We start from the raw sequence: 12,675 nt of genomic DNA on the forward strand, positions 1-12,675 counted from the left end.
TTAATTGACCCACCCTTCCTCCCCATAGAGAACCATGGACCGAGGAAAAATTGAGGCGGTGTCAACAAGAAGTACTGTAGTACCTGGCCACAGGTGGCGCTGGTGAGTACACCCCCTTCTAGTATAGTGATAGCTGGCGTATCCCTCCCGTAGAATTCTGTCGGGCAACGGAGTTGACAGCTACATGATTATCGGGTAAGTATATTCAAAAATTTATTTTACTAATGAAAATAACATTTTTGACTGATCGAGAACACAATTTAAATAGCTGCATTGTAATTCCAGTTTCTTCAAGAGAAGAATTACTTTTTTCTGGGAACCATTTGATACAATTATGCTACATAAAAGAAATTTAATTTATGGTAAGAGGTAAAGTACTTTGAACTGTGCTGTTTAATATGTCCCAAATTTAAATTTAAATATTCTTTAGTTATAATACATGAATTTGAAAAGATACAGCAAGTGTATATTAAGAATAAATAGTTTACACTTCCTATACAATTAAAATCAGGTACAATTTTGCTTAGGCAACAATAGCTCAACCCTTTGAATCCCATAATTTATTTTGCTTTCTTCTATTTGCTTACAAATTTAAGATTTGTAAAAATTATATATCGACATTTATTTACGTAAATGACAAATTTAAATCAAAATTCTTAGCCCTAATAGTTTCTGTGATGTGTTAAAAGTAAGATGTCCTAAGAGGGCTTGACTTGAGTGAAAAATCTATTCATGTGGGATTAAAAGGGTTGAGATGAGATCTACACAATTTTCATAGCTTACCATTGCATGGTACTTCATAAAATTTTAGAAAAAAAAGATGATAAATGATTGTATATTGGACTTATATTAGATAAAATTTCTTGTTCAACTTACAAAGAAATTGATTACAGTATATTGCATATTTTTTACCTTAATTAAGAAAGCTTATACCAAAAATGTCACTTTTTTCAAGTTTAGTTCATTTGGAGACACTAGATATATAAATATAACTTTTAAAGACAAATAACAGTGTATCAACAATGAAAGTTGTAATGTAGTTTGTACTATGTGTCTTGGGTTACTAAATGTCATGAGCACATGCAAAAAAAGGTGACCTCAAAGGGATAAACAATATTGTCATTAAAAACATTGTGCACTAAGAAAATTGCTTTCAACTATGAGAAAAGTAATCTAAAAAGGAAGAAGACCTACGACAGTTTTGGCTTGTTCAAAGTATTGTCTTACTACAGTACAGTCAAACTAAATCAAGCCATAAGAAAAATTTACAAAATGAATCCATACATTCAGTCACATAAAAGAAATGCAAATTCTTTATAGAAACTTAAATCTATATAACCCTGGAATGCTTCCAAGAAAAGTAGAATAATCAATACTTTGTATAAAATAAACTATATGGCTATGATAATTACACGTGCCAATGTCAAATCTAAACAGATAATCAGTTTGTATACAATGGAAAAAACAGTACTTCAAGCATATACTAAGGGAAAAATAGTTCTTTTAGCATAAAATTAAGCTATAATTATAACTCTAGTCCAGTGTTACTTGCTACACTATCACTTAATTTGTTAAGTAAATGCACTGCTTTAGATACTTATAATGACATAGGTAACCTATTTTAAATCTTGCATAGTTATTAAAAATATGTGGATGATGTAACATTAAGCTTACATGACTATCAACAATACAAGGCGGCAGGAGGTAAATGTACTTTTCACCTTAAATTTGTTCATTTAAAAGGTGCAGTTGTTACATGTGTATATTTAGTTTCCTAAATATATGCATTTAATCGTTTTAAAATATAATAAATAAAACCCAAAACCTAAATATCAATGATAAAACAGCCAAACCTATAAGATAAAATATTCAAAATAATTGTTTTCCTGGCTATAAAATCCTGTCCATTATTATGGAATACCCACCAGGTGTGGCTGAAGAAAATCTTTGATAGTAGACAAAAATTTGTTGTGAAGGAATGTTTCTTTTATAAGGTCTTAACATAAATACTATGGTATGGCAATTGTGAAATTTGATTGTTCTGAATTGTTAACTAAAGCAGGTTAACTAGAAGGAATTTAAACATGCCAAAAGGGCATCACTTAAAAATGAATATAACTACAAAACACATTTGGATAGAGATAGTCAAGGGAGAAGTGTCCTTAAGCTTACATTAGTGAACAGAAACTTCGTTTGGGTTTTTCTGGCATCACATTTTTGTTGTCCTCCACAGATTCCTCGTCTTCAGAATGATCTGTATCAATACTGTCATCTGTGAAATTAGTTTCTTTATCATCTGTAAAACTAGTTTCAGTTTCTTTATCATCTGTGAAATCAGTTTCATCATCCATAATGGTGTCCACACTAAGTGGTTTTATGCGCTCATTATCTTCAATGGGTGTGCTGCTTCGAGGTGTTGCTATGAGAAGTGACCGCTGTCTTGAAACTCTGCTTGAGGAGTTGGCTATAATTGACCTAAAATGAAAAATTAGAATTTCAATAACATTTTATTATTTCTTTACTCACCTGATGTGCATATTGCCTCTTCTTCAGAAGGCCTGGTTTAATCGACACTTACCCGTAAAATTTTCAAAATTTTCCCATTTTTTATGCTCCAAACAATACATGCCCTTAACAAAGGACCAGAGTTCTCTACCAAAAGTGGTGGGAAACCCAGGTTGTTGCCTCAGGAAATATAGCTTTCTGTTATGAAGTTGACATTATCCCTCTTCTTGATAGTATGAGTCGATGGGGAGGTAGGTGGGCTTGTATATGAACATCAGGTGAGTACAGATATAAGAAATTTTATTAATAAAATTCCAATTATTTCTATGTATACCCCTGATGTTCATATTGCTGACTCCCACACTCTGTTGGGGGTGGGGATTAGCTGTGAAGCCTATAATTCTTCAATTTGAAAATAGTTGGAGGTGCAGATTAGGTGTGGAACCTATAATTCTTCAAACTGAAAGTAGCCAATTGAAATGGTTTGGACACATCTGCAGAATGCCAGAACATCGGGATGTAAAAACAATATTTGATTGGGTTACAAAACACACGAGACAACGGGGAAGACCAAGAACAAGGTTAAAGGATAGCATCTGTAATTTGTTAGCAAGATGCAACACAAATTTCCATGAAGCTGTGGGAATATGTCAGGAATGCAATATTCAAGAATCTCACAACTGACAGGCATCAGGCATCTGGGTGAGAAGCAGCAGTGTATGAATGAACTTCAAAGTCAGCATTATATTCTAAAACAAGGTTAAGTAACTGAGTAACCTTATATGCAAACTATTGCTTGTTGAACAGTTTGATATAATCTTTTAACAACAGTCATTTGAATTGAAAATTATAACCATTTAATGCATAACCTGAATTTAAATCTTTATTTTATGAGGCACAATAATTGGATTTTAACAGTTTACTAAATCATCCTCCTAGAAGAGGCCAGGTACTTGAACTGCCTTATATCAAATAGGATGTCTCTCTGTTAAAGAGGATCTAAGCACTAAGCGTGTACCTGAATCTCCTTTCTTTGTTATTATTATTATTATTGTTATTATTATTATTATTATTACTTGCTAAGCTACAACCCTTGTTGGAAAGGCAAGATGCTATAAGCCCGGGGGCGCCAACAAGGAAAATAGCCCAGGAAAAAAGAATTTTTTTTTTTTAATAACAGTAACATTACTATAAATATTTCCAATATAAACTATAAAAACAATTGGAAGAGAAATAAGATAGAATGGTGTGCTTGAGTGTACCCTCAAGCAAGAGAACTCAAACCCAAGACTGAGGAAGACCATGGTACAGAGGCTATAGTACTACCCAAGACTCTTGAACAATGGTTTGATTTTGGAGTGTCCTTCACCTAGAAGAGCTGCTTACCATAGCTAAAGAGTCTCATCTACCCTTACCACGAGGAAAGTGGCCACCGAACAATTACAGGGCAATAGTTAACCCCTTTGGATAAGAAGAATTGTTTGGTAATCTCGGTGTTGTCTGGTGTATGAGGACAGAGGAGAATATGTAAAGAATAGGCCAGACTATTCAATGTATGTATAGGCAATGGGAAAATGAACTGTAACCAGAGAGAACGATCCAATGTAGCACTGTCTGGCCAGTCAATGGACCCCATAGCTCTCTAGCGGTAGTATCTCAACGGGTGGCTGGTGCTCTGGCGAATCTACTACCTACCTATTCATAATGAAGTTGGAGAGTTGATGTGTGTACACTGCCTTAGAAGTAGTCACTTTTTTCAATTTGGTAGGAAAAGATACTAGCAAATTTACCTTAAACCATTTAGAGGAGGTCTGGTGGTTATGATGATTCACTGTTATGAATCGGCTCCCTTGAGGTACTTAAAAAAATCCTCGTATCTCTATTTCCAGTTATGATGTTTGGTTTGCTGATATGATGAACTACTTGCAGAGAAATTCCTTGCGCATCAATTCAGCATTTGCGATTTGTTTACAAACCACATTTGGAATTTCAGTGCTTCTCTTGTTTTGGATATTTTCATACTTTTTTCTTTGTTGTTTCCACTGTACTAGCCTCCTGACTAGTACAGTGGGAATGTGTTTGCCTAGCATTTGCATGGCAGTTGATCAATCCCTACCCAGGACCATGAGTTTAAGCTGTTTATTGGGGAGGCTACTGTTGTGGTTAGGCACCACTAGTTAGGCTTTCCTGGATGATGTCCTGGTGCACAGAATTGCCCCTGACAAGATACAAAGGAATGCGAAACCTGATATCCCAGAAATAATTCCTGGGCACATTCCAGGCAGTAATTATAAACTAAACCAGGGGAAAACATCTTAAAACGCAGTATGTAAACAATCTTGAGTATGCCCAACAGTTGCCAGATCATCTGAGAAAACTAAAAGCCATATTTCCCGAGGTGCCAACAAGGGCTTTCTACCACTTACCACTAAAGGGCTCTACTCCTTGTTAAGGCCATGTATTAGTTGAAGCTAAAATAAGTGTCGATTAAACCAGGGCTTCTGGAGAAGAAACAATATGAACATTGGGGGTGATTCATAGAAATAATACTTATATTTTCAATTTTGTCTTTTAATTATATAATGAAAAAAAAATCTCAAACTAATTAAAAATAGTGATGTACAGCACATTAAAAGGAAGAGAGAGAGAGAGAGAGAGAGAGAGAGAGAGAGAGAGAGAGAGAGAGAGAGAGAGAGAGAGAGAGAGAGAGAGAGAGAGAGAGAGAGAGAGAGAGAGTGTGAGTGTGAGTGTGAGTGTGAGTGTGAGTGTGAGTGTGAGTGTGAGTGTGAGTGTGAGTGTGTGTGTGTTCTGCATAATTATAGTATAATACTGGACTGACTTGATTTCAGTTGTTACCTTAATGGCTCAGATTGTTTCCGTGATGAAGTTGGAGTTGGAGGCAAGTTTGAAGCAGAGGCTGGAGTTGCAGCATTCACTATGCTTTTATCGATACCATCAGGATGATCACTTGACAATGCTTTTCTTGGCGTAACAGCAATATTAAAACTGCTGACTTTAGCTTGTGTAATTGATACACTCTCTGTGACAATTTTCTCACCACTAATTAATTTGACAGGTTTACTTATCTCACCATTCATTAGCTGATGAATCTCAACCTGTGAATAAAATAAAATGAAAGAAAAATTAGAAATATTAATTGCAAATTTATTTCATAAGCTGTAATACAGTAATCATTCACTTGACTAATATACCTTCACATAGCAATTCTATTATATACCTACAATTTCACATCAAATAACTACTCATTCAATGGGTACTGTAGAATATTCATTGTCAAAGAATTGGGGGTAAAGAACATATCCCCATATGAAAAATGGAATTTTGATACAATAATATGATTTCTACATAGCCTGATGTTCATAATGCTTTGCTTATTCTCTAGAAGCTTGGTTTAATTAACATTTATCCGTAAACTTTTTCCAAAGTAATTAATTTCCCATTTTCTTTCCTTTTACTACACATTCTAGAGGTTAATGGTAAGAAGTTGAGTAGAGACACTCCAGTCTTATTTCGATTTCCTGAATGTAAAAGTCCGATTGTATTTCAACAGGTCGTATTCCTATTTATGGTGACAGACAAGTGATAAACAAAAATTTAATGAGCTATAAATGTATAATTAAGTACTGTACCTTTGTTGTTGCATGCATCTTGTGTGCCACATTCTTCTTCAAAGTCTTCCTTAGAACGTGGCTCGGAGGAGAATCAGGCTTTGGAGTAAATGGTTTCACTTTTGCCACACGACTTCCCAAAGCGCTACTGCGCAATGGTGACCTGCATCTTATCAGGTTCAGCTGTGTTTGAGCACTGAATATTGGGGATGCTCCTAGAAATTAAGGATTATAGTAAGAACTGTAACATGAATAACCTATACACTGTATCTATAAATATACACAAAGAATTATATCATGAATAACCCATACCCTGTAACTGTAAATATGTAAAAATATAATTGCACTGATTGGTGAGAAATATAAGGTCAATTCACTATTTGAAAATCCCAGTACCGTATATTAGTACTTCTCATTTATCTTGCTAATTATAATTCTTCTGACAGTGCAACCAGATCACTTATTCATATGAGAGCTAATTTTTATTAAAGATCTTTCCTTAATGAAAGGAGGTAATTTCAAGTAAATTCCTCTATCATTCTCCTGTATTAAAAAAAAATCATATTTACATTTGCAAAGCTTATAAGATAATCAACTTTCTATGAACAAGGATAAACACTTAATTTTTCTATACAGTAGATTGTTTTAAAACAGAAAAGGTCTCAACACTAAACAGAAACTGAACTAAAAACTTTTCTTGCAGAGGCAAGGGACAGTGACACTGTCCTAGCAAACAGGATAATGCCCTAGAGACTGACCATATATACAATTAGTGCCCAAGTCCCTCCCCATCCAAGCTAAGACCAGGGAGGGCCAAGCAATGGCTGCTGATGACTCAGCAGAGACCTATAGGCACCCCCAAACCCCCCCTCTTTAGCTCACAAGGATAGTGAGATTGCAGACACTAAAGGAACTAACGAGTTGGAGCGGGACTCAAACCCCAGGCAGAGACGTTAACAATAGGCCAAAACAAAATTCTAGTGATCTTCCCATAAATGCACAGAAAATGTGAAATTAATAAGTATCAGAACTTACCCCCAAGTAACTTATTATGATATCCTACCCAAATAAGTTAACGTATACTGTAAACAACTAACGGTCACCTTTACCCCTCTCTGGATAAGGAACTCATTTGGAAATAAATGCACTTGCATTAATGTATCAAGTGGCCAAGAAAATACACAATAAATTGAAATTCTAAATAGGGCTGGTCTCACCACCAATCAAAACATGATTCAACCATTATCATCCTGGTAGTCCAAAAATCTGAAGGGGTGCTGAATTAAGCAAAGATTACGCAAAAAGAAAACAGGACGGCTAGACAAAAATTTACATGTTAGCCTAGGATTCTCAGTCTCCGCTGGATTTCCCCTTACTGAAACACAAAATAGTAAAGGTGTACTGTACAGTATACTAAATGTTACTTTACTTTACATCTGAACAATTAAAGCACTCGGCTATCAACTAACATAACTCCAAAAAGAGGAGGAATGGAAGTGGAAATATTTCCTTCAAACAATTAAAAACCCTACAAGGTATTGTAGCTGGTACATTTCAAAGCTGGGAATAAATTGTTATCACATTGTGATTTATTCATTCATATCTGAACAACTGTACTGACACCAGCATTCACAGCAATTCCAGAAGAAAACAAAATCAGTTAAAAGGTAAATAACTCGATTGAATTGCAAAGCAAAACATAGAAGTTTGGACTGTAAACATTTGGAAGGCAAAAGGAACTATGTAGCATCCCCGACTAGTAGAAAAGAAGGTATTTTGTAAGGAGAGTAAATGGGAAATTTACATTTTGGGCCATCAACATTTAAAAAGCTTTGAGAGAAAATGATATGAGCAATAGCAAAAGAATCTCAGGTAGTCTCATTGAAATAATTAGAATTATTATTTTTGTTACTATTATCACAGTATAGTGTACTGTGCTGCTATTTTCATTAAAACTACTACCATCTATCCATTGTGTTTTATGGTTTCATGTGTGGAAGTACTGTACAGTACACTTCATGTAAAAATGCTTTATATTGAGTAAATTGCGATTAGGAACACGTAAATCTAATTTTATTGTAAAACTTAAATCAGTTTTTGAACAACCTTCAGGTAAGAATTATTTCAAGACTTGCAAATGAACATATTCTTAACTTACCTATATCATCATTTTCCTTCATTGTAGAATCTTGACTAGATTTTGGAGTTTTTCTAAATGACTGACTTCTGGGACTCTTGCCAATCAATGTGACTCTTCGGGAACTCCTTGTCAATCTACTGGATCCTCCCAGTGGGGAATCAAGCCTTTTGTTTGACACTGGTGTTTTGATTGTTACAACTTTCTTATTAGAAGTATTAGCCAAGATTGTTTTACCTTTTGAGGCTTTATTTTCTTTACCTACTGAACTAGTTTTCTTGAGTTTAGGAGAAGCCAAAGGTGTTTTCTTCTGAAGGACCAGTTTTTCTCCTGATTTTGCTTGTTGATGTTTTTTTGAAGTGTGTTTTTCTTGTACTGGAGTGGTAGACTCAGTTTTGCTTTTCTGTGATTTTGGTGAAACTTTCACACTTGACGATTCTTTACGTCTATTGGAAGAGGGACTATCTTTTTCCTCTTTCTCTCTTTTACCTTTTTGTACTGAAGACTTTGGTGAAGACAATACCACCTTTTGAGCTGGTTTTGGAGTCTCACATTTCTCAATTTTATCAAGCTTCCCACTTGGCCGGGATGAATCTAATTTTGGAGATGTTTTATTATTTGGGGAAAGATCAACTTTCTTTGACATCAATCCAGTTTTGGGAAGTTTTGAAGGTGCTAGTGTCTTTGGTGAAGGTTTTAAACTTTTAGCTTTTTTCTCCTTACCAAGTTTTCCCTTATTGGTGGAATCTGAGATAACCTCTTTTATCTCCAAGGTTCCCACGGATTTCTTCTGTGAAGGTTTAGTTTTCACTACTGGGGAAGTACTTTTAGGTGATGCTGATGCCTTGAAAGACAAAGGCGACTTCTTTGCATTAACTTTGGGTGATACTGATGTTCTTGAAGACACCACAGACTTCTTTTCACTAACTTTCCCCTCCTTAGGAGACTTAGCTTTTTCTTCTGAGGATTTTGATTTTCCTATTAAAGAACTTGTAGACTTAGGTGATCTGACCTTTTTAGACTCCCCTTTTCTTGATTTAATTGAAGTATCCACTTTCAAAGGTATTTCAGATCGTAATTTTCTCCTGCCAACTATTGGACTTACTTCTTTGCTCTCTGGGGTATTTTTTTTTGTTACTTTTGAAACTTCAGGTGAAACTTTCTTGATTTTTTTGGCCAATGAGTCAACCTGATAACAAAGAGAACATTTGTTTTGTTTTATGCCACATAAAAAATAAAGTTTACACATAGTAAATAACACATAATAAAAATTGTTGTAGGGTATCAAGAGTATATCAAATGGCCTAAAGATCTATGTACAGTAATCCCATTCAGATTTGAGTTCCTATAAAATATAAAACTAACATATTGTTGATTTCTTGCTCCCCAATAGGGAAGCTGTTTACAGTGTTCCTTATGCAGTACACTTTAAAGCTGTACCTAATTGTAATAACAATAATTCATATACTGTATGCTTAGTCTGTGGATTCTAAAGAAGACTATTTCCAATTAACAAAGGTTATTTTTTCCAAAGATACAAACTACCTGTACTTAATTTTACACCAGATTTAGGATGCCTTACCACATGTTAAATTGCTTCTAAAAATATGCTAAATAAGAATTACAAGAAAATGAGATAAATACTTCAGGTAGCTCAAACTGTTTTTATTTCCTACTAATCAACAAATCAAACCTATGTTTCATTAAAAGATAAAATGACAATCAAAAGAAAATAAATTTTTTATAGTAATTTGTATTTTTCCTAGTCATACAAACCTGAGTCCTTTAAATAAGGGATATCATTTAAGCGTGAGCTGGAATTGGTTATAAAAATTTGGATCACGAGTGGTTTACCAATTGTGCTCAGGACTTGGAGGGATGGTTTGAGGAAAGTTTTATTAAATGTCCCCGGACATAAGTTCAAGCTGTACCTGGAGGGACAGCGATGCGGCAAGCCTCTCCTTCGTATCCTGTTCCCTACGAAGGAGGTGATCATTTAGCCTTGGGAGGTCCTCATTGAACTGACGACCGGCTACGTCAGGCTCTAACTTCCCCACCGTAAAGGTTGACTGGACGTCTTTCCAGTGCCTATCATCGGGAGGGACGGTAAGGGAGAAGGGTCTGCACTCCTCCAGTGCAGGGCAAGGTTTGAGGAAAGTTTTATTAAAGGACTCAGGTTTTTATGGCTAGGAAGAATACAAATTACTTTCAAAATTGGATTTTTTCCTATGCGGCATACAAACCCTTGTCCTTTAAATTAAGATGACTCGCTGCCTGGTGGGCTGGAAGTCCCCTGGAACCAAACTTGAAGGTTCAATTTTTTTTCCCTGGAAGTGATCAATGCTCGTAGCAGGGGCCCTTGTCACCCCCAATCTGTTTGTCATATGGATGAAAGAATGATGGGTTCTGGGTTGTACATCAACATGTACTCTACAGGTAATTCATCAACACTGGAGAACCCTTTCTGTTGAAGGAGATGTCTACTAGAGTCAGATTACTGTTATTACTTACTAAGCTAAGCTTAACATAGCTTAAGAGTGTCTCCTATCCTTACCAAGAGGAAAGTAGCCTCTGAACAATTACAGTGCAGTAGTTAACCCCTAGAGCAAAGAATTGTTTGATAATCTCAGTGTTGTCAAGTGTATGAGGACAGAAGAGAATATGTAAAGAATAGACCAGATTATTTAGTGTATATGTAGGCAAAGGGAAAAGGAACCATAACCAGAGAAAAGGATCTAATGTAGTACTGTCTAGCCCGTCAAAGGGCCCAATAACTCTCTATCCAGTGCTAATGGAAAGTCTCTCAGTCAGACCTGAGGTATTGGATCTTTTTTAGATAGAACAGAAGAGGCCTTATGGAACATGGGAGTATCTACTCCTGATCACCACCTGATGTCTCCCAAAGGGATGGGATGGAGGACTCGAAATCTTGGCCACGAAGTCTGGCACAACACTAAAGGAGACCTCTTTCCACCCATGAGCAAAGGTTTCAGCATATGAGACACCTTGAAACTTGGCAACTCTCTTCGCCTATACTAGGCCAGCAGAAAAAGTCTTGAGAGTCAGATCTCTGTCATAATGGCCTTCTCAAAGGCAGTAAAGGTGGTACTCTTAAGAATCTTGAAGAACAAGGCTACATCCCACTTTGGTGGGTCTCAGGTTCTGGGGTGGCTAAAACTGTTTGAAGCTTCTCACGAGCACAGATAACTTTCAAGAAAAAGAGAGATCTAAGCCCTTCAATCAAAAGACCAAACTCAATGCACAGATGTATCTTATGACAGCAGCGACTGAGAGGTGCTTCTTCTGGCGAAGGAAGACGAGGAAATACGCTATCTGTGCAATTGTTGCTCCGACCGGAGAAAATCCCCTTCTACGACACCAATCGCAGAAGATGGCCCATCTGGCTTGGTAGACGGCTGTTGAGGACCACCGGAGATACATAGATATCTCTTGTGCAATGCCTCACGAAAAGTCTTTCGCTCGAAGTAGATTATGGATAATATACACCCATTAAGTGTTAAAGATTCCAACTCTGCTGATGTGGCTGGCAGAGAAGTGTGGGCCACAGGGGTAGTCTCCCTCAGGACCTCAAGCAGATTGGGATACCAATTGGCATAAGGCCATCTGGGAGCCAGCAGGGTCATCCTGATTCCTCGCGTAACCAACGCTGTTGATTACTATACAGGCCGGATTAGGCTGAACGGTGGAAAGGCATCACGTTCAAGTGATCCCATGGGTGTTGGAAGACGTCTTCGAACAATGCCAATAGGTCCGGACTGGGGAACAGAACAAGGGGTACTTCCTGTACAGTTGTGTGGCAAAAAGGTTGATACACAGAAAGCCCCACGACGCAAGAAACCTTTACGCTACTAGGTGATGTAGAGCACTCTGTCACTACAACCTCAACCTACTTCTGGCAACTGAGTGTGTTTGCTAGTCCATTCCTCTTGCTCCGAATGTACCTGGGGGGGGGGGGGGGGGGGGCAACGGCAACTGGAGGTCTTCTGATACGAGACCCTACAGGAACAGAAGGAGTACGATGTAATTCTCTTCCTGGAGGTCGAGGCGGAGGGGCAACTATGGCCCTGTACCCCAGCAAGGCCCTTCAACTCCCATTCTAGACCAACCAATTCACGCATGCACTTGAGAAAGGTTTCAAGTAGTACCATCCTCTCAATCGAATTGAGTTACAATAGGGGGAGGAGCAGGTATCCCATGTCCAAGAAGTAAGGGAGATGGAGGTCATCAAAACTCATCCAGCATTTGGCTGACCTTCCTGGACTTCTTTGCCTTCCTCTTCTTATCTGAGAAGAAAAGTCGGAATCAAAGTTAGAGGACAAGGAGGAATAATAATGAGCACGCTTCTTCATCTGCCTCAGTCTGCAAGCAGAGAGGTCAAAGTCT

At 37.0% G+C, this 12,675-nt stretch overlaps 1 protein-coding gene across 1 annotated transcript in view; it reads right to left on the reverse strand.

Annotated features, from left to right (window-relative positions):
* Positions 1–392: 392 nt before the first annotated feature.
* LOC137645927 (neurofilament heavy polypeptide-like) overlaps positions 393–12,675 on the reverse strand; it is a 29,609-nt gene continuing 17,326 nt past the window's right edge. Inside the window, exons 5-8 of the mRNA XM_068378982.1 lie at positions 8,293–9,460; positions 6,156–6,349; positions 5,362–5,621; positions 393–2,475 (exon numbers count right to left, since the gene is read on the reverse strand). Coding sequence (XP_068235083.1) covers positions 2,169–2,475; positions 5,362–5,621; positions 6,156–6,349; positions 8,293–9,460 — 1,929 coding nt within the window. The 3' untranslated portion in view covers positions 393–2,168. The remainder of the gene's footprint in view (positions 2,476–5,361; positions 5,622–6,155; positions 6,350–8,292; positions 9,461–12,675) is intronic.

Source organism: Palaemon carinicauda, chromosome 8, assembly GCF_036898095.1.
Source record: "Palaemon carinicauda isolate YSFRI2023 chromosome 8, ASM3689809v2, whole genome shotgun sequence".
Classification (NCBI taxonomy): Eukaryota; Metazoa; Arthropoda; class Malacostraca; order Decapoda; family Palaemonidae; genus Palaemon; species Palaemon carinicauda.